The following is a 23,630-nucleotide window of genomic DNA, read 5'->3' as shown; positions in this document are numbered from 1 at the left end:
CTGGTGCTCCCATCTCCCCCTTGCAGTGCTGCCAGCTTCCCTCCTCTCCTGCCAGATGCTGTGGGTTATTTTTCAGGCTGGAGAGCGGGGGAAGAGTCCTGTAAATATTTATTTACCAGCCCCTTCCTTTTCTGAATGAACACAAGGAGTGATCTGTACCGGTAGCTCCTGTGTTCATTCTTAACTGAAGCATAATAAATTATGTTCACTATGCTTCAGTTTGTGAATGAACAGGAAGCCGCTCAGCACAAAGCACTTCCCATTAGTTCACTGTTCAGTGCAGATGAGGCTGCAGAGAATATGACTGGGGAGGCTCTGTCCTCAGTACCCTTCTCTGTCTCAAAAGTGAGACATCAGAGGTCTGTTTAGACCATAAATTTTTCGCCAAAACCCCTCAACGGGGCGTCTTAAAAAATTGTAACAAAATAATAAAAATAATATTATCAAAAAAAACCCATAAAAAAATAAAATTCTAAAAAAATAATAAAAATAAAAACTACTGACACCAACCTCTGCTCTACTGACACCAACCTCTGCTCTGCTGACAACGTCCACTGCTCTGCTGATATACATGCATGTGTGTTTGTACTCTGGGGTGCACACCCTAATGCAATAGCCTGGGCACACCAGTGAACCTGGTTATCTAGTTTGACATCTCTGCATGTTAAAATCATCCTATAGTTATATTACAGACAAAACCCAGCATTGGAGAGTGAGCCTCACCCTTACCCCTACATGTGGGTAAGGGATCAGCATGGAAAGGGGCAAGGTGATGGCATGCAAGAAGAGGTTTATTCATTTTTTTCTTTGGTTAAAGTATATGTAAACCCTCACCTTGAAAACAACCATTCAGTTTAAAATAGAAATGAAAAGCAAAATATTTGTATATACATATAAAAACATTTTAAATACCTTTTTTTTTCTTTGTTTTTATATTTTTATAAGTGATCACATAATCTCTGTTCTCAAGTGCATAAGGAGCTCCGATAGGGAAGAGAAACAACAGTACATTGGTCCTTCCAGTGAATGGCTGTGCAAGGGGGGGTGGCTTTCAGTACAGGTTTAATCTAATCTCATCATCACTAGTTATTGAAGGAGAGCAGGCTGAGTTCTCAGTACAGCCAGAAAACTGACCACTCTGTTTTCGACGAGTGACCCATACCAGGCCACATGCCCTCAACCTGGGGGGCTGGGTGCTTTGGGGCATGGGGACAACCGTGTCCCCATGTTGATCAGGACAAGGGCCTCATCCCCACAACCAGGGGGCTTATCGGAATCTGGAAGCCCCCCAGATCCTGGCCCCCCATGTAAATGACTCACCAAAAAAGTGTCAAAAATGTATAAAAACACAGATACAGTTTTTGACAATTCCTTTATTAAAAAATAAAAAAAAACAGTGTCCCCCAATGTAGATCCATCGTCAATCATGGCGCTGCCAGGCCCTAAAAAAAGAAAACAAAATGGTTCGCCATCAACTAAGGCAAACCGCTGAATGCCTGGCTTGCCGTTCGACAGTTCTTATATAGGTAAGGGACAGAGCCACCTGGTGACGCCACCTGGTGGCACTGACCCTCTTGTGACAACACCGACCACTGCATGTTGGGTCAGTGATGTCACAAGGGGGCGTTGCCACTAGGTGACAGTGCCAGGTTGGCCCCGCCCTTACCTATTTAAGAACTGTCAAACAGCAAGCCAGGCATTCGGCAATTTGCCTTAGTTGACTGCGGAGCAATTTTTTTTCCTTTTTCGGGTCTGGCAGTGCAGTGGGCATCATGATTGACGATGGATTTACATCGAGGGACACTGTTTTTTTACTTTTTTATTTTTAATAAAGGAATTGTCAAAAACTGTCTCTGTTTTTATTACTTTTTTGGTGAATGGATAGGGGTATTATGTGACCCATGCTCATTCACATAGGGGGGACCTGGGATCTGGGAGCACCCCTGTTAAATGAAATGTTGGGATAACATACACTGTGATTCTGTCACTGACAAAAACATGATCACTGATAGCTGTAAAGAAAGTTTACACCTGCTTCTACATGTTATTAACATAAAACAACCTACAATGTAAGTGGCCAGTGAGGGGTTGGATCATGCTTATTCAGCAATGAGAAAATGGCAGAACATTGAGTAAAGGCCCGTACACACGTACCGATTGTCGGCCGTAAATATTCGGCCAACGTCCGATCGGCCAATTGTCGGCTTGTTAGTATGATGCTTCCGACAACCGACTGCGACTTTTCGGCCAAACAAAATCTGGTGTGCAGGCTATAAAATTTTTGTAGGCAACCAAAGAACGGCCGATTGTTCGTCAGTCAGTACAGATTTCGGCCGACAAAAAGCAGATGAGCAAGACTGGGCATGCTCAGAGAAGAAAAAACACACGGAAAGTTAACCATCACATGACATCACTTCTGCAGTCGGTTGTTGTTGGCTGACAAAATTTGTGTGCAGTCTTTAGCACTTTTCAACAGACACGACAGCACCGGACAAAAGACAGCCGAACGGTCGGCCGACAATCGGTGCCTGTGTACGGGGCTTTAGTCTCAAACTGTTTGGCCCTGTAAAGCAATCCTGTTGTTGTCAGTGACAGAATTCTATGTCCCAACTCATGGCTGCTACAGAAGCAAATGATGGTGTCACACTATGGATTGTATAAGATGCAGATTCAATTAGGAATTGGCCATCCCAGGCTAAAATTATACAAGGACACCGTACCTTTCACAGTGGCAGACACTTACCTGATTTGTTTATGTCAAGCTCGGATAACTTTATGGCTAATTCACTTGTGTTCCCTCCTGCTGAGGTGAGTATATCATGGATAGCATTCCTTCTTCCAGTTCTCCCTGAGGCTATGAAATCTGCATATGTAGATTCCACATCAGTCATTGCTACCAAGTATCCACATAGCAGTGCCTATAGAGAAACAAAGAAAAATATTTATGAAATATTTTACAATTTAGAAAAGAATACATTCAATGCCAAAGGGTCAATCAACCCCAAACTGATTGTGAAAATGTACCCACAGTGACCATCAAGGTTCTGAATGGACACTTACTGTAAATGCAAAGAGATCTACAACTGCCTCAAAACTTTACAATGAAAAAACATCCAAGTTCTGCAAGGAAGTATGGATTTTGACCTATGCTCCTCTGCCTCATTACTGGTCAATAAATCTGCCCATCATATTGAGACGAAAACAGTGGGTCAAGGCGAAAATTCCTACAAATAAGGGCAGAGCCAGAAAAAAATACAAAAAACCACCTGATAGTGGTGTAACTCTTTATAGAGTTTGCTAAAAAAAAAAAAAAACACACACACACACAACGAAGGATGACTGCAGCAATATGGGTTAGCTAAATCTCAAACACCATCTTACCTACCTTAAGGCACTGCTTCGTCTGACACTTATGACAGAGTCATCTTAAGGGTTGTACACAATGAGAATATCGGATGAATGATCGTCCATTTTTTTTTTGCATGCTAGTCTCCGTATCAACAATGAAGAGGTTAACCAATTTACAAAAATTCTCGTACGACAGAATACAACTTAGGAAGTGATGTAATGTATTGTATTGTACTTTCAGATGAAAATTATATTTAATAAATGAAAATCATACAATCTGGTATTGTACGCAAAAAATGTTCGTATTTGACCCTTGGGAAAATTTTGGATGAACTGTCATGATCGGCTCTCGAAAGCTGAGTACTAAAAATCATATTATCGTACAATCGCTTCGAAAGCAGTATTTTTTGTACAATTGTCTCATCATGTGTACTAGGCTTTAGGCTGCTTGCACATGGACAGAAAAAGGCATAAAAAATATTGGGTGAAGAAATCTGAATGTTTTCCTCCCTGGAGCCGCAAGTGCTGTATGCAGAACTTAAGGCTCCCTCAGCACAGAAAAACAAATTTTTATGCCCAACATTTTTTTTATGTATCTCTCCGTCCATGTGCATGAGGTCTAATTAAAGGATCTAATAAATGTCAGCTTGAGAAATTGATCAACAGACTTTCTACAGCAGGTGGAAAAGATAAAGGAAAAACTATGGATAGAAGACTCCATAATGTTTATTCACAATATTAGATATTTATCTATATTTATGTTTTACATATATGTTTTCAGTCCTTACCAATTAAGAAAATATATACAAAACTCCTATACATTTCCTTAGGGCTCTTTCACACGGGCAGATCCGCCTGTCAGTTTTTTAGGCGGATCTGATCGGATCCTCCATGCAGCTCTATGGGGCAGCGGGTGTCAGCGGAGGTCACCTCCGCTGACACCCGCTGCCATCCGCATCCGATCCTGTGCTGAAATCTGGACGGATGGAAACCCTATTTTTCCATCCGTTCAGTAATCGGAGCGGAGCGGATCTGATGAGAGCGGACAAGCGGTCCGCTCTCCTCCGATCCCCCATAGAGGGCAGCGGGTGCTGAAACACCTCCCTCTCCGCTCTGCAAGTGGAGACGGAGCTGTCATCCGCCCGGCTCAGCAGGGATCGCGGATCGATCCCCGCTGAGCAACACGGATCCGCCTGCGGAGGCGGACCGTGTGAAAGAGCCCTTAAAGTTCCAAACAAATGCTAGCTTTCTGAATTACTTCCTGGCTTCGTTTACCAGGGGCGCTGTGCTCTCAGGTTTTCCTATTGGCCAGATCTTTTATAAGGGGCCTCAAGATCCCAGATGCTATATTTATTCTCCATGATAAAGAAGGTAACATGAAGACTAACACGTTAACTACTACACCAAGGAGACTCTGTAGTGAAGATTGATGGGGGCAGACCAGGAACTATCATTCATGCCTCTGAAATTTTTAAAGGATGAAAGCTGGCCATACACTATGCGATGAACTGGCTGATATTAGCTCCATGGTGGCTTTATCGCTATACTCCCACATGACATCCTTTAAATGAAAAATTAAAGAAGCCTCCAAAATTTTTGACCAAACAGCAGCGTCATCCAATCAGATGCAGCCACTGTCCAGGTATACTGACAGGTGGCCTTTGTAATATAATAGGAGCATTGGGAGATGCATCTCTCTGTGCTGTATAGGATGGATGGAGGAATCTGTTACATTTTTTTTGGTTCAAGATCACTAGGCTAATTTTAGGAAGCCAGAAGGTAATTCAGCTCATCTGTCCGTGAACAAGAAATGGGTTTTTGGTGCCCTCTACTGTTAGCTGCTGACATCATAGTATTATGTATACAGTAGTTATGTATTAACACTGCCTGTCTTGTGGAGGGGGTTTTGAAAACCCAGAAGGAGGAAATGAAGAGAAGGACGGAGATCTGAGCCACATGGTCTTATACACACTGCTTCTACTGCTGCTGTATTTTCACCCAGATCAGACTCAAAAGACCATTATGTAAGTATTCTCATGTCATAATAGTAATACAGACTTTTTCAACACAGAGAAACCCTTGAAATAACTTTTTGGTCTCAGGGAACCCCTGCTAAAAATGACAATATCTACAACTCATGATATGTTAGTGTGATGGTCAGTGGGAAGAATGCTCATTACATTTGTGGTCTTAGGGAATAATTGCCCCCTTACAGATAGCTAAAAATATAGTTGGTGTCAGTGGGAACGTATCTGAGAGGCAGAAATTGGTCTTTGCTCAAGGAACCCCCAGCAAACTTTGGAGGAACCCTATGGCTCCACTGAACTCTGGTTTAGAAACACTGGTATGAAAGTTTAACTAAAGCTGCCCATAGCTTCTCAAGTGTATTTCTAAATCTTTGCAACAGACAGCTTTTTTCTGTCCTTATTGCTATAATTTCATACGCACAGTGCCAGATAGCTAGGTGTGTGCTACTGTATGTGTATAGTGACCACCTTGCTGCATGTTAGTACTGTAGATGAACCTGTTTATTGCAATATAGTTTATAAGTAGCTCCTGTTATCTAGGTTAAACGTGTACCTTTGGGTCTGGGATTCTATAGCTAGTTTAGCCTAAGGCTAGATAACCGGCATAGGATAGAGCCAGGTTAGGTTTCCTTGGCCACATCTGTATCATAAGCATAGAGGTCCAGTTGCAAGCCAGGTTAGAAATTATTAGGAGGGACTAAAGTACAGAGAAGATAGGCTGACTCTAAGTTCCAGTGCCACACTACATTTCTTGCCATGAGAAGCTTCTTTTTTTTACCGTGTATTTTTTATTAAGTTGTTTTACAATGCAAATCACAATTCACAACCAAAAAGAAAAAAAAAAGAAAAGAAGAGAGAAAAAAAAGGAAAAAGGAGCATCCATCTACAATTCCTTCAATATATAGATATATACATAAAACGTGAGCAAGAAATAATCTGCACCATTAGTGTTCATAATCACTCAGAGCAATTAAAATACACAATTTCCTCCTTGGAATTTATATCCTTGCTAGTCAATCCTTTAATAACCAGTCTAGATGGTCCAAAATTCCCAATTTTTTAAGAACATCAGCATTGTGTTTAAAAACACAACGCCAATGCATTTTCATACTCATACGTTAATCTAACAGATGTTATTGCCTCCGCTAATTTATTGACTTCGATGCTTTTCCACTGTCTAGTTATCATTAACCTCGCAGCTACCAATATATGGACTATAATCCAGCGTATCTTTATCGGATATCTATCTATCCCCAGATTTAAAAGGGCTAATGCTGGGTTTGGTTCAATAACTGTGCCTGTTATTGTTGCTATAAAATTTAAAATTTAATTCCAAAAGCTTGTTAGATTTTTACAAGCCCATAATGTGTGGTATAAATTGCCTGTTTGTCTGCACATTCCCCAACACAGTGGCAATTGTGTCTGATAAAATTTCGAGAGTCGATAAGGAGTAAGATACCATCTAGAGAAAATTTTCTGTGTTAATTCCCAATGATTAACACACTGGGATATATTATAGGAATATTTGATGGCTTGGGCTCATTACGTATGCGTAAACGTTTGACACAGTTCTTCCTCCCATTTTAGCATAGGCCCTGTCTTCTGGAATATGGATTTAGAATTTCATGTGTTATAAAATAAAGAAATACCTTTCCTGACAGACTCCATGGCAGCATACGTATCGGGTTTGGCCCCGCCTCCAAACCTACCCATAGGACCTCACTCCCATAAATCTTTGCTCCTGTTCAGCACACGTGTTCTTTTTTTGTCCTCCAAAGGATTACCTGATATCCTACCTGAAGATGGATTCCGGGTGATGGATGGCTCTACCAGTCGGGTATGGAGCTCTCCAATAAGCCCCAGCTGCTGCGGGGTATGGAGGAGGGGCGAAGATGTAGCAGCCTTGGCCAAAAAGCCCAGCTGCTGCGGGTGGCCGGTACCCTTGAAGAGATAAGTCCGGTGTGCATCCATCCCTGGTGGTCTGCGGTTCGTGAGTACACTCCATGGCAGCTATTTTATATGCTTGTATTGTCCTGGATTTTGTATTTGTCTCTTACCTGGTCTTTCCTGCCTTCCCTGGTGGCTAGTGGTCCGGGGCCGGTCAGCGGTTCACTTCCTGACCGGCCGCCGGTGCGGTACGCTACTGCGCATGTGCAGCGCCTCGAGAACGAGGCTTGGCTCTCGCGCGTGCGCAGTAGGAGCTCGGCGCATGCGCAGTGAGTCGGCGTCAGTGGCGATCGCTGATGACGTCACCAGGCGCCATATTTAAACCCCAGAACTGTCAGCAGTGTTGTGTTTATACACACTGCTGATACTGGGTGTTATATACTCCGCATCCGATCGGTTTTTGGACGCCTGCTGTTCGCTGCCGCTCTACCTGCTAACCTCTGGTTCTTGGTGAGTACTGGCCCCAGTTTGGGAGCGCCCCCCCCCTCCTCTTTTGCTGGTTTTCTGACATTGCTGTCCGGCTCATTCTTGTAGGTCAGCATCAGAATGGAAGCTACTTTGCCCTCCGGTGGTCAGCCCGCCCCTAACAGGTATTTGGGGCTTCCTGGTGGGGTTGTGGGTCATAGGGGGTGGGGGTAGGAACTCAAGTGTTCCTAGCTTCCTGTCTGTTTTTTCTGTTTTTTCTCTTGTTCACAGCCCTCCTCGTTCAGAGACTAGGCACTCTTCTCAAAGAAGTGAAAGGCGCTCGAGCTCTCGCCACCGGCACTCTACAGGAAAGTCCCGTTCGGGCTCACATCATCGAAAATCGTCTACTTCAGCCAGCCACGCACGGAGACCTGACAAAGCAGGTTGCAGAGGCTGTGGCGCTAGTGTCCCGGAGAAGAAGCTCTTCTGTGATAGATGTTTCTCCCAGGCTGCGGGAGAGAGGGATACTTCCGATCAACGCATTGAGGCCTTGGTCAAGAGAGTGGTAAAGGACTCTTTGGCAGAGTTGGGTGTCAGTCGTTCTCAAGACACTGCAACGGCTTCCCCAAGCCCTTCCCCTGTAGCACTACAGGTACAGGAAGATTTCGAGTCGGCCCACACAAGCCATCAGTCGATGCTCTTGTCGGGTAGCGACTCTGAAGATGAAGATCCCTGCTTGGGTTTTGAATATACCTTGGTGCCTTCCCTGGTTAAAGCGGTCAGAGAGACCTTAAATTGGGAAGAGTCAGCTGTTCCCCCTCCCAAGCAGAAGAAGTACTTCAAACAGCTCAATAAGGAGCGTGTTAATTTTCCCTTCCTGGGAGAGTTGGGTGAAATCATCTTGGAGGAGTGGAGAAAGGTGGAACGAAAGAATTCCTTAGTATCCAAGATGGCTAAACTTTACCCCTTCAAAGAGGATGATGTGAAACATCTTGAGTCTCCTCCCCTAGTTGACGCAGCAGTGATGAGACTGGTCAAGCATGTGACCCTTCCCTTAGAGGATACGGTCTCATTTAAAGACCCGTTGGACCGAAGGATGGACTCTGATTTGAAAAGAATCTACCTTACAGCAGGTATGGCCTGTAAGCCAGTCCTGGCTTTAGCCGCTCTATCCAAAGCCATGGAGTCTTGGGCTGATGTGGTAGACGAATCGGTCAGATCGGTTTCGGAGGAGGTGGCCAGAAGCGCTCCAATCCAGGAGCTTAGGCTGGGCGCGTCGTTCCTTGGGGAGGCTTCCATAGACCTGATCCGTCTGTTGGCAAGAGTTATGCTGTCCTCGGTCACAGCTAAGAGAGCTCTTTGGCTCCGCCCTTGGGTTGCGGATCCGGCATCAAAGCAAGTTTGGTGCCGTATTCCCTTTGAGGGGTCCTCCCTTTTCGGGAATAAACTTGACGAGGCCATAACCCGGGCTACAGGCGGTAAGTCTGGGTTTCTTCCCCAGGATCGGCGCCAGTTCAACGTCAAGAAAGGACAGCCTACCAGAAAATTTGTGCCTGACCGGGCCAGGGAAGCTCGTTCTTATAGACCTGGTCGGGAGTTCAACCGGAACTGGAGATCCAGACAGTCTTCCAGGAAAACGACAAAGAATGTCTCCTCGGGGGACCGTGAGCCCACTAAGTCCTTTTGAAGGTGGGCCCGCTCAGACATGTCGGGTGGGTGCGCGTCTACGCTCCTTCCGACATGTCTGGGCGGCTTCGATTCAGGACCCCTGGGTCGTCAGGACGGTGTCCTCAGGCCACAAGTGGGTCTTCAAGGAGATGCCAGGCTCAAGGTTTCTGCCTACTGCCATTCCATCCCTAGAAGAAAGGCGTCAGATTTTGTTTTCTTACGTCGAAGCTCTCATGGCTCAAGGGGCTGTCATCTCCGTTCCAGAGTCCGAGCGAGGCCAAGGAATATATTCTCCGCTCTTTCTGGTCCAAAAGAAGAACGGATCATGGAGACCAGTAATAGATTTGACCTTCTTGAACAAATTCATAAAAAAAGAAAGGTTCAAAATGGAGACCCTGTTGTCCATACAGCAGTCAGTCCAGCCGGCAGATTGGATGGTGTCCATCGACTTGAAAGACGCCTACTTTCATGTCCCTGTGGACGAAGATTTTCAAAGGTTTCTCCGGGTCGAAGTGGGAGGATTACATCTTCAGTTTATCTGTCTCCCATTCGGGCTCTCAACATCTCCACGGACCTTTTCAAAAATCTTATTGGCCGTGGTGGCCCTACTGAGATTGGAAGGTATCCGTCTTCACCACTATTTGGACGATCTCCTCCTGTTGTCCCAAGACAGAGACCAACTATTAGTTCATCTGGAGCAGGTCGTGTCCACTCTCCAGAAGTTTGGTTGGTTACTCAACAAGGAGAAGAGTCACCTGACTCCAACTCAGTCCCTGATCTACTTGGGCGCTCTGTTCGACACAGAGAAGGCGACTATCTCTCTTCCAGAGGAAAAGATAGGGACACTTCGAGACAGGATTCGCTTTGCCCTCTCATCCTCTCATCTTCAGGCACGTCAATGCCTGAAGGTGATCGGGACTATGGTCGCAGTAGTCCCCATGGTGAAGTGGGCCCTGTGGAGGATGAGACCCTTCCAGAAGGGATTCCTTCAGCAATGGGATACGTGGCATCTGGATCAACGCATCTTCTTAACCCCTTCAATGAGAGCGAGTCTCCCCTGGTGGTTATGCAGAGGCCACCTGCTGAACTGCCACTCTCTGAAGCCAGCTCCGTGGGTAGTGGTTACCTCGGACGCCAGCAACATAGGCTGGGGTGCCCACTGTCTGTCGGAGGTGGCACAGGGCAGGTGGGAGTTTTCCACTCGAGGATTAGTATCCAACATACTAGAACTCCGAGCAGCATTCCAAGCTCTTCGGGCTTTTTCTCACCTGACAAAAGACCAACCTGTCATGCTGCGTCTGGACAACACCTCAGCAGTGGCATACATCAGGAAACAAGGGGGAACACGCAGCTGGTCCCTATTGAGGGAAGTGGAGCCGATTATGTCCTGGGCACAGAGAAATCTCTCGAATCTTTCGGCGGTTTATGTTCCAGGAGTCCAGAATGTCAAAGCAGACTTCTTGTCCAGAGTGGATCTGGACAACAACGAATGGTCCCTTCACAAGGAAATGTTCGACTGGATCCTAACATTGGGGCTCTCTCCAGAGGTAGACCTCTTCGCCTCCCCCTGCAATCACAAACTGCCGAGGTACTATTCAAGATTCAGAGATCCACAAGCATCAGGGATAGATGCACTCTCGGATCAGTGGAGATTCCACAGGGCATACGCCTTCCCACCGATTCCGATTGTGTTACAGTTTCTTCGGAGACTCAGGTCGGAGCCAGTGGAGGTAGTGGCGGTGATTCCCTTCTGGCCGAACAGGCCATGGTTTCCCCTTCTGACGCTACTCAGTGTCCGAGACCCAATCCCGCTACCCTTCAGACCGGATCTGTTGTCCCAGGGGTCTGTACTCCTACCAGACCGTCTACATCTCAGGGTCTGGATGTTGAAAGGAGGAGGTTACAGGCTTTAGGCTGTCCAGATACGGCAATCTCGACATTGCTTAGTGCTAGAAGAAGCTCAACGAATAGGGTTTATCAGAGAATCTGGGAAAAATTTTCTGCACAGCTGACTACAAGGCCTGATCCTCAATCTTCAATTAAGATCCAGGATGTGTTGAGTTTTCTCCAATCAGGACTGGACTTGCCTCTATCAGTAAGTTCGCTCAGAGTCCAGGTCTCGGCTATTTCCGCTTTTACAGGGATCTCCTGGGCCACTCATGCCCTAATTCGTCAGTTCTTCCAAGGGGCAGTGAGAATCAGACCTCAGAGAAAACCCAGGTTTCCCAAGTGGGATCTGCCACTAGTTCTGGATTTCCTGGCGGGTCAGATTCAAGACACGTCTGATTCTTTGACCATAAGAGAGCTTACACTGATAACAGTGTTTCTGGTAGCTATAACCTCAGCAAAAAGAGTGTCGGAAATTGGGTCCTTTGGGACACAAGAGCCTTTCTTAACTTTTTTTCCTGACAGAGTGGTGCTCATTCCCATGCTGGATGCGAGACCAAAAAGGACCTCTGTCTTCCATGAAAACATAGAAACAGTATTACCAACCTTTAGACAGGAAGAGGAAGAATCTTCGGTTCATCCGCTGGATGTTGGAGAGTGTATTAAGAAATATTTAGATGCCACTTCCTCTTTCAGAAAATCAGAACATCTTTTTGTTACTTTCTATGGAAAAAACAAAGGTTCAAGAGCCTCGACGAGATCCATTTCTTCTTGGATCATCCAGACCATCCAGTGGGCTTATAGGGCTAAGGGCTTGACCCCTCCAGCAGTAGTTACAGCTCATTCGACGCGGAGCATCTCTACCTCCTGGGCAGTATCCAGACATGTGGCTCCTGAAGTCATCTGCAGAGCAGCATCGTGGTCCTCTATTAACACTTTTTTATCCCATTATTGTGTTGAGCCAGCGGCTCTTTCTTCTGTGAATTTCGGTTTGCAAGTCCTGTCTGTTTGACAAAATGCATTAAACTTTTCTGTTCAGCACCTGCCCACCCTGTGTGTGCGGCGAGTTATTTCCCGATACGTATGCTGCCATGGAGTCTGTCAGGAAAACGGAAAATTTATATCAAATACTTACCGTAATTTTCCTTTCCTGATGGACTCCATGGCAGCAGGAGTTCCCTCCCGGATTTCTGTGGAGGATAGTTACAGAACACGTGTGCTGAACAGGAGCAAAGATTTATGGGAGTGAGGTCCTATGGGTAGGTTTGGAGGCGGGGCCAAACCCGATACGTATGCTGCCATGGAGTCCATCAGGAAAGGAAAATTACGGTAAGTATTTGATATAAATTTTCCGTTTTCTTCCTTTCGGGAAAGGCGGTATAGTAATCATATAACTGTTGGGGCAATAATAATGTTGGTAATGGGTATTGACTAAGAAATTTAGTTATTCGTATGTAAGAAAAATATTCAGATTTTGGAAGTTTATATATCTGCTGAAGTGTTTCAAATGATTTAGGTCTTATACCTTCTAGCAAATCTTCAATCCAGTATATATTATAATCTCTCCATTTAGAAATATATATAGATAGGGTATGAGAATTTCCATTGTTTCTATAGGTATCTCTATTTTTTGATTTACAGAGTCTGATCTATTTTTCGTTAGGAGAATTCTCCATGCTAATAACGATGTTTTTACTGTAATAGGGATATTTTGAATTGGGACCATTTCCAGTAGTCTGCTATCATCAAGTGTATTAGGTGCTTTGTTTTGGTTAAGGTTTTTTTCCACCTGAACCCATCGGGTGTCTATATCATTACAGAACCATGGCTTGAGAGATACCAACTGGGATGCCCAATAATAATCTTCCAAATGAACCATACTTATACCTCCTACTGATTTATGTTTAATCAGGTGAGACCATGCGCACCTTTGATGTTTACCCTGCCAAATATAATCTTTAAGAAGAGTTGTGAATTTTCTCATGATCTGAGATGGAATGGAGTGGTAGGGAACGGAAAACATATAGAATCTGTGGTTGACTCATCATCTTGAATGCCGCAAGACGGCCTATCCAAGATGGTTTCTGATCCAATTCTTTCTGTAATTTATTTAATAATGGTATATAATTAGCTGTGACCATGGACGATGTTGATGGGGTGAATATTATCCCTAAATAGGGAATCTCTTTAGATGTCCATATATATAGGGTAATTGGGATTTTAAATATGATCTATTGTGTGCCCGTACTCCTAGATCTAAAATTAAAGATTTTGAGAAATTAACTTTATAATATGAGATTGCACTAAATGTTTGTAGTACTTGATTGATTGCAGGTAGCGAAATAAGTGGATTTTTAAGTGTTAATATCACATCATCAGCGAATAAACTGATTTTATGTGGGGTATCTTGAAATCTAAACCCTAATATATGTGGGTGTATGCGTATCATCTCGGCCAAAGGTTCCATCATTAAATTAAAAATACTTGGGGACAAGGGGCAGCCTTGGGGGGTGCCATTGGTGATGGAGATAGTTCTAGAGTATGTACCTGATATAAATATTTGTGCTGAAAGATTGGAACACAATGCCCAAATGGCCGACAATATCCTGCCATGAAAGCCAACCTTCTCCAGCACCAATGCCATATTCCGCCAATACACCCTATCAAACGCTTTCTCAGCATCAACTGATAAAAGAATTGAAGGAATCTTTGATTGTTCCACATGATTGATAAGACTTATTACCCTTCTAGTGGCATCTGCCGCTTGTCTGTTTGCCATAAACCCTGTTTGGTCTTTATTAATTAGGGATGGAAGAACAACTGTTAACCGTTTAGCCAAGATTTTAGCATACACCTTCACATCTGTGTTAAGTAATGATATCTGTCTAAAGTTTGCTGGTGTATCAGGGACTTTTCCTGTTTTTTGCAGTGCTACTATGTGAGCGCGAAGCATCTCTGTTGTTAATGAACCCAATGTCATAGTAAAGTGAATTAACTTAAGTATATATGGTGCCAATATCTGTTTAAATTGTTGGATATACTCATTTGTAAATCCATCAGGACCAGGCGATTTGTCAGGAGGGAGTTGATCAATTGTTAATAATAGTTCCGTGATGGCCACTGGTGTATTCAAATAAGCCAACTGTTCATCAGATAGCGTGGGTAATTTTAATTTTTCAAGGAATTTGATTATTTTTGAGTCAGATGGTTTCTTGAATGTGGGATCCAATTTCTTCTTCATTATATAAAGCATCATAATAATCCGAAAACGCATCTGCGATTTCTTGTGATTTTAACAATTTTTTTTTTAGAAAAAGGGTGGTATACATAAGGGATTTTATTTTTTATTTTCAGAGATTTAAGTTGAGAGGCTAACAGTTTACCTGCTTTATTATTTTGAGAATAATATATTATTTTCAACAATCTCATGGCTTTATCGTGGTCTTGTACTAAGAGGCATCATAGTTCATTACGTAGTCTTGTGAGAACAAAAGAATCTAAAGAGTTAGGGTTTAGTTTATTTTTAATTTCTCTAATATGAATTTCCTGCAATATTTTAGCTATAGAGGATTGTAGTAATTTTTTTTATTTTTGTCCCTAGTTGTATAAGGATACCCCACATGTATGCCTTGTGGGCATTCCAAAATATTGAAGGGGAGATGTCTGCAGTGTTATTTATATCAAAAAAAATTATTCAGAAGCTTCCAGGCTGGAATTGGAGGATCTCTGACAAAAATAAAGACATTGTATCATCAAGATAGCTCTAATAAAATATATATAGTGTATATACACATGATATATATGCACAATTCCACCAAAACTCCTTTTGGGTCCTGCTGATAATACCTGTTTGTACATTGGATGTACAGTATGTACAGTTAATCTTTTCTTATAGTACTTGTATTATTTCCATACTGGTGTTCTTCTATATGCTTATGGTCAATGCTATATGCTGGTTGTAGTAGTTCTTCTGCTCCAAATTACTTTGTTTAGATTACTGATTGTTTTCCCAGGAATATAATCTCCACTGCTCACAGAGGCCCTGTGCTGGTTGGAGGCACTGTCAACTTTATTATCAAATCCACTTTCCACTAAGCAAAGGTCCTGATTCTCATAAACCTACAGATTTAGCTCAATATCCTGTTTGAGGGCCATTTCTCGTACCCCCACCAAAAAAAAAGATGGCTACATTCGCTTGAATTTACAAGTGCTTGAAATGTGTAGTATACCAGGATCTGGAACTCTAGCCAAAACGTTTGCCCCCAATTTCAGACTGTGGAGGGTTAGAACTTCTGAGATTTTTTTTTAGTGAAGTCTTAAGACCCATTATGGAAGAAGTTCATCTTCCATAATGGGTAGGGGGGGGGGGGAACATCCAATGAGGGCACATGGTCCAGTGATAGCTAAGGTGGGATTTACCAATATTTGGCCAGTGTTTGTTTTATTTCCAATTTCAGGACAGGAAGTGCTGAGAAATTTTAATTGGGGACAGACATTCTACCTTTTCCTCATCATACCCAAATACTGTAAAAATTATTTGGCTGGAGTTTTACATTGATGTGCAGCAGCACAGTGGCTTAACCACTTTACCACCGGAGGATTTTGCTGTCTTACGTCCAGGCCACTTTTTGCGATTCGGCGCTGTGCAACTTTAACTGACAATTGCGTGGTCGTGCGACGCTGTACCCAAACGAAATTTACGTCCTTTTTCTTCCCACAAACAAAGCTTTCTTTTGGTGGTATTTGATCACCTATACGATTTTTACTTTTTGCGCTATAAACAAAAAAAGAGCATTTATTTTGAAAAAATAACAATATTTTTAAAAATTTTTTATATGAAATTCCCCCAAAAAAAATGTAAAAATCAAAATTTTTTTAAATTTTTGGCCAATTTGTTTTCTGCTACCTATGTTTTGGTAAAAAAAATCACAATAAGCGTATTTTGATTGGTTTGCGCAAAAGTTATTGCGTTTACTAACTAAGGGAAAGATTTCTGTCATTTTTGGTGGGTTTTTTTTAACGCGTAATGGCGGCGATCTGCGATTTTTTTTGCGGGACTGCGACATTGTGGCGGACAGATCGGACCCTTGACTGACATTTTTGACACTTTTGGGGGTACCAATTGACATTTCTATAGTAATCAGTGCTATAAATATGCACTGTTACTGTAAAAAATTACACTGGCAGGGAAGGGGTTAATTTTATTGGAGAGGGAGGGGTTAATGTATGCCTGGTGTTTACTGACATGTGTGGGGGGAGGTGACTGAGTGACACAGGGACAGATCGCATGTTCAGCTATGCTGAACACTGCAATCTGTCACTCCTTGTCACTTAGGAGAGCTGCCCGCTCTGTTTACACAAGCGGGCGGATCTCCAAACTCGATTCCCCGACGATCAGGGAAGAGCAGCGGCGATCGCCGCCGCTCCTCCCCTGGCCCGACTCCCCTGGCCCGACTCCCGTGGGCGCCGCCTACAGGGGGAGGAGTCCAGCGACGTAGGTCTACGTCGCTGGACGGAATCGAGCCACTTTGCCGCAGTACAGTCCCAGTGACTGGTCGGCAAGTGGTTAATAGTTAGCTCTTCTGCTCTGCAGCTGTGGGGTCCTTAGTTTGAATCCTAGCAAGGACACTGTCTGCATGGAGTTTGCATGTTCTGCTTTTGCTTCCATGAGTTTTCTCTAAAGACATGGTGATAGGTAAATGTGTGACTGTCTAAATTGGTGTATGTGTGTGTGTATGCACCTTAGATAATAAGCTCCTTGAGGGAAGGGACTGATATAATTGTACAGTATATAAAGCACCTTGTAAATTGTGGGCACCATATAGATGCCTGTAATAAAAAAAAAATGGCAGTAGAAACTCTTACGAGGGCGTACGTTTTATGTTTTCCTACTAGAAAAAAAAAATGAAATCTACCAACAAGAAGACTGACCTGTTCCTGTTCATCTCTATATAATGGCTGTACTCTTTGGTTTTTATGATTTACATTTTTTATTTGTATGTATGTTTATGTGCCCCAGTTTTCATTAATAGATTTTATATGGTTTAAACGAAGACCAGTAATAGAAACCAAGTTGACAACAACTGTGTGTACCATTCTAAAAATAACGGATTAAACAGATTGCTGAGTAATGACATATTCAAAGTGATAACCTTCAGCACATTAAATGTTGTAATAAGATCTGTGCTTTTCAGACACATTTTCTATAACAACGGCTGTTTCTGTTCTGCAAATGGACCACATACAATAAATGAATGGAAGCTGATTACAGGCAAGCTTGAAAAGTGCATCCGTTTTCTGTAATGAAGAGTATAAGATACACGGTGAAGATTTGTATCTGCTATTAACAAAGCAAACTTTTCATTTTCTCAGATATCAAGAGGCTCTAGTGTGGGTCATGGAGCCCGGAGGCTTTTCAGAGCTTTGGGTCGGATAAAGCCTCTATTCCTTGGTCCACATCCTACCTGTTAGTCATTATAAAGCTGGCCACAGATGGTTTGAAATCAGCAGGGAATCAGACAAATTTCAAATCACCTGTAGTCTTTCATGTTTGACAGAAGTCAACTTTTGTCGAACACGAATGTTGGAAAACGTTTGTTGGTCGGGCAATTGACTGCAGCTGCTGATTGCGGGAAAAAAGGGACATGAATTTTATTTGAGTACAGCGTCGCACCACTGCGTAATTGTCAAAGTAACACAGTGCCGTATTGCAAAAGGCGAATAAGGCGGATAAACCTTCCAGAGGGCAAGAGGTTAATGTTTACAATAAGGAAAGGACCACAGTCACTCACAGGGCTTCCCCATTTGTATTTTTGTACAGTAGATGTCCCTGAAGACTCCTATACAAATGTGTAATCAAGCAACTCCCTCAGATTCAGGATAGGATAGCAGCAGTCATGCCCATAGTTTGGGAACATATGCAGTAAGCCCAAGAGGCATCTTTCTCCACTCTAGTAGACATTTCCAATCACTTCCAGTCCTGAGAGGGAGTGAGGGAAAATCTCCCCAGTAGGGACACAGACAGCATTAAAAGCCTGAGAGACGCTCTAACTCTTCTTGATTCAAAACAAAATAAAATACAGCAAATAGCAAAAGTAAATTTAGAGAAAATTGAAATGGTTATAAGGTTGCTGGAGAGCAATTTAGTTATAACCAGAGATATATCAATAGGCTATCAAGTTAAGCAACAAAATATCAATGTTTTATAGGTACTAAATGGCTGCTGGCTTACAATTGTCATTACCAGAGTCTCCTAAACGGCTGCCTTTCCAAAATGGCATCTTGCTAGGTTGGAGCTGTATCTTGGTGTCCCTGAGGTGTCAGATGATGAGACGTGATTATGTGTGTCTCTCTGAATAAATAGCTGTCTTGATGGATGAATTGTGGTTGGATGGGTGTATGTCGGATCCCTAATGGCTTCCTATGGTTCATTTCTGAACAATAAGCTCATAAATATTCTAATAAGACTAGCCCAGAAGGTGGAACTTATTTTTCATTGGTTCATCTGGTTAAGCATTGACTTGTTGTTTGTTTAAGCATTGCCTCTCTGAACCACCAGGTGTCATTCTAAGACCAGGAATGTCTGTTCTAAAATCTTGTAAAATAATCTGGTAAAAGAATGTTCATTTTTTTGTGGCCATGTGATATTTCTAATATATATATATAATGTTTAGGAGATCTGGTAACTGCCAATATATGAGCACACATTTCTGATGCAGCAATATTTAACAGTAAGGATTTTTGATTATCAGGAGGTGGAATTTCATATATAGCAATTGGAATACATAAAATACTTAGAACACTTAATAATTGAATATAGTTGCATCACAACACACATTTCCCTATCAATATTGAATACAAATAAACAAACTGTTGTCATATTAACACCCTTTTTCCAGCCTTTTAACATGTATACTGTGTAGTACTGTGTTATAATTTAAAATCATATGCATATGTCCATGATGTTTGTAAGGTAAAAAAGCTTATAATCCATTGGCTTGTAAGATATACTGTATATATCGCAGGGTCCTAATGATTTGCAGTATAGAGTTTGTGAAGTGACTTATATTATATAAATGCTTTGAGTTGGTCAGGGATGTTGATTCTTCTTTCACCTGTGTATATAGGCATGCGGGGGAGTCCTTCATTCTCCTAAACACAGAGGTATAATTTTAATTACTTTCTGTTTGGACACTGTGGGGTTAATTTACTAAAGGCAAAACGACTGTGCACTCTGCAAGTGCAGTTGCTCCAGAGCTTAGTAAATTAGCAAAAGCTATGCTGACTTCCATCATCCAATCATGTGCAAGCAAAAATGCTGTTTTTCTTCCAAATAGTGATTAGCTGATCACCCCCCTGTTCGGTTTGCAACCAGAATAACTCGAAACAGGGGAAATGTTCTAACGAAAATGCGAACTCCATTAAAGTCCTTGCATGGCTACTTTCAAACAAGCAACACAGCCACACAAGTATGCAAGGGACTGAAATGATAATGAACTCTTCACATCCAACTTCCAGAGAAACAAAGTCCCGCCGCATTTATAAGCACATCTCAGCCTCTTTATGGCAGGACACACTGACAATCCAGAGCAACAAGTCAGCATGTCACTTTTCAGGGCACGATACCTGCAGCTGCTGGTATCAGGAGCACAATCCAGCAGTAAATAGCACAAGCAGGAGTGTCCCCGTAGTAAGATTTTCCAGTAATGACACAAGAATGCAAGACGTTAGAGTGCTTTCAGCATACCTGGGAAGTAATTCTTGATGCAGTATGATAGGAGTAAGAACAGCACTGACTCCGAGTAATAGCGACAATATGCTTTTCAGCCCCTGCCACGGGTTGCGAGCACAGATTGCATAACTTTTCTTCTTCCTGAAACAGCAACTATAATTGCCGTAGGTACTTTATTCAAGACAGGACCAGCAATACCCACTGGCAATAAGTGTCACGGCCATCACTATGTGACAATGGCTGTAACCTCAGCAACTTAGATATCTTCACAAAAAAGGCACATCTCAGAAGATACATTCTCTATTCCGGCACATTCTCTATCCCGGTTTGGCTTACCAGCTTCAGACACCGGTGGGGCAAGACACAGGATCCACTCTTCCCACGCCTGTGGTACAAACAGGCATGCCTAGCCTGACTGACAGTGACGGAGGCACTCTGATTTCCTCTAGGATGACTGGTGCTGCAGGCACCAACTGATCAGAGCTAGTGATGGCTGTAGAAGACTCACAGTGAACGATGGCAGTGGGAACTAACACTTCCACTGCAGCAGCAGTGGTGGACACGAAAAGACTGGCAATGACCCTCGGATCAGACTTAGTCGAGGAAGGATGGATGAACCCGGACATTTCCTCCGCATTCAGCCCCTCTTTCCTTCCACAACAATCTCGCAGCATGGGGATCAATGATGGCGGTGCACACGACTGCAATTCCATCTTCTCCACGTTGGAGCAGTAACCCTTCTCCCTGCCAAGGGATTGGTCCGTCTGCTCTGCAGGAACTTCAGCGCCCGCCTCTTTCTTCCAGTAGCGCGCCAAAATTCCCAATAAGTGTATGTTGATTGGCTTGCACAAACGTTATCGCATCTACAAACTAGGGGAAAGATTTATGTCATTTTTATTCATTTATTTATTTTTTACTAGCAATGGCGGTGATCAGCGATTTTTAGCGGGACTACGACATTGCGGCAGACAGATCGAGCACCTAACTGACATTTTTGACACTTTTAGAGGGACCAGGGACATTACTACAGTAATCAGTGATACAAATATGCACTGTTACTGTACTAAAGACACTGTCAGGAAAGGGGTAATCAAAGGGTTAAATGTGTCCATATGGGGGTGCTTTCGAACTGTGGGGGGGGGGGCTTTCTGCATGAACACAGAGTTCAATAATTAATTTTAATATTAATCAATCAGGGCGGCCTCCTCACTGCTTACAACCAGTTAAATAGATTGTGGAATCTGCTTTGTGACGTCCAGACGAAGCTATGCATTGCCTATGCGAAACATGTTGACGTCATCCGCACACCGGCATCTGCATGAGGAAACCCGGCTACTGGCAGGCTTGTAGACAGCAGCGCAATGTCTCCTCTCCTCCACCACCGCATCTTACCCCCGGATTTCAGCAAGTCCACGGACACCACAAGAGCCCCACTCTGACCCACAGGACCCCAGGAATCACCACATCAAAGGACGAGGCTCAGGAAGGACTATACAGTAGCAACAGCAGAGCAGCAGAGTACAGCGGCGACTCATCCATACCATCGGCTCACAGAAGTGCATACTGCAGAGAAGCAGCAGGAATCGGGCGGGTACGGCTCACAGGACTTAGGTACTGTCTATTTACCCCTACACAAGGGCTGACTCATTACCCCCGCAGGATCCGATGCATATACCCCCCATCCTCCTCCAAACTTTCCTGGCGACTGGAATATCCCACTCTACCAGCTCTGCCAGCAACTTCTATACTTCTTGCTCTACTGCTTCTCACCCCCTTTCCCTCCCCTCCCCCACTCCCCACCTGGTACTTGGTCCTACTTTCAGGAATCCCTGCCAGGATCACACCCTAGCTTGGCTACCTGTGGGACATCCATATCCCTTGTGGCACCACACTGTTGTTGGTGAACCTGTGCATCCTAGCCAGATCCCTGGCACCTTTAGCTCGTGCACACCGGGTCTTGTCACTGACATTGAACTACCTATGATCCCCCCACATACCGAATAACCATACGGTCAATACAAGGCAATTCACCTGAAGGATCTCTCTGTCAGTACCATCCCCTCCCCCCACTGGACGTCTGGATGATTCATTGCAAATTATATGTCTTTTATTGAACTGTATTGTTTATCACTGTCATTTTTCATCATTACCACTTTCACTGTGTTGGTTACACTACATAAGCTACCTAAGTCACCCCTTGGTTGCACAACCTATACCTCTGTACTCCTCTGCTTGAACCATAGTAAACTGCTATCTGTGTTTATACTACTTACACATAAATAAAACACACTTTATTTGACTAATCCATAGCCCTGTGGTTTCATTTATCCATCCCCAAAAGGTGTAACGCTCCTGCGTTTTACGTATGATGTGGATTTTCAGCTGCAGAAATATTCCACTTCAGTAGTCATGTAGAGAAACGCTGAGACACCATTCCCAACTCTCAATGACTCATCATGTGTGGATGATCTCAATTCAGCAAGTAAATACACACACTCAATAAGATGTTTCCTAGAGTGACTTATGTATATAGTAACACAGTGATGATAGGCTGAAGAGACAGGTTGGGTAGAGATGGTAGATGACAGACACTTGAAAGGAAATGTTCTTGAAAGTAAGATAGTAGCAGATGGGATGCAGATAGGTTTAGCAATCATGTATGGTAGTAGATGACAGAGTAGCAGGTGGACATACAAGAGAGATCAACCCAGTGCAAGAACAGGTGGTAGTAGGCTCAAGAGCTAGCAATCTTAGATAATGCAGATGTAGTAATAGTCCTTAGTATGCAGAGCTAGATAGTGTAAGCTTTAGTATAAAGGTTATAGAGGTTTCCCCTGTGGGGTACTTATCACTAATAGCAATGTAGCAGAGGAGAGGTTCGGCAAGAGCGGATGATCCGGTAGCGGGATACAGGGATCAGCGCAGCGTGGTTCCGACAGTGAGGTATGCTTGCAAGCATGAGAGCTTCAAGACAGGTTAGCATCAAGGCACAAAGCAGTTTGAACGAACACATGTGAGTGAGAGCCGGCGATCTAAATAGCCATCCAGTCCGGCGCTCAGTGATGACAGCATCAGTCTTAAAGGTGTATGCGCACCTTACCAAAAGAGAATGGTGGGGCGCATACACTTATGAAAGAGTAATTAGGGTACCCAAAGGTACCAGAACATTACAGTACCCCCCCCTTAAGGCCGGCTCCTGAAGGCCTCTGGAGCTGGTTTGTCTGGGTACTTCGCATGAAAATTGCGGATTAATCTAGAGGCATGTATGTCAGAGGTGTTTAGCCAGGTGTCGTCTTGGGGCCCATAGTTCTTCCATCGAACCAAGTACTGAAGTCTTCCTCTGTGGATACGAGAATCCAGAATCTCTTTTATCTCATATTCTTCTCCACCTTCAACTTGTACAGGAGGAGGAGGTGGGATAGTAGGCCTTATTCCTTGGTCAGGAACATGGGGCTTCAGTAGCGACACATGGAAAATGGGATGTATTTTGAGGTCTATTGGCAATGTAAGCTGCACTGCAGCTTTTCCAATAAGTTTCTTGATTGGGAAAGGTCCCAAGAACAGAGGTCCAAGCTTTTTGCTAGGGATTTTCAGTCTTAAATTTTTTGTTGAGAGCC

General features: G+C 43.5%; 1 protein-coding gene across 2 annotated transcripts in view; it reads right to left on the bottom strand.

Annotated features, from left to right (window-relative positions):
- PKIA (cAMP-dependent protein kinase inhibitor alpha) overlaps window positions 1-23,630 on the bottom strand; it is a 92,917-nt gene that overhangs the window by 13,803 nt on the left and 55,484 nt on the right. For both annotated transcript variants that reach the window (XM_082259153.1, XM_082259152.1), the window contains exon 2: window positions 2,744-2,918. In XM_082259153.1, coding sequence (XP_082115279.1) covers window positions 2,744-2,891 — 148 coding nt within the window. In that variant the 5' untranslated portion in view covers window positions 2,892-2,918. The remainder of the gene's footprint in view (window positions 1-2,743; window positions 2,919-23,630) is intronic.

The sequence above is a fragment of the Pelophylax lessonae genome (assembly GCF_965119305.1).
Source record: "Pelophylax lessonae genome assembly, chromosome: 5".
NCBI classification, from domain to species: Eukaryota; Metazoa; Chordata; class Amphibia; order Anura; family Ranidae; genus Pelophylax; species Pelophylax lessonae.
The sequence above is the reverse complement of the archived record's forward strand: the minus strand, read 5'-3'. Positions and strand labels throughout refer to the sequence as shown.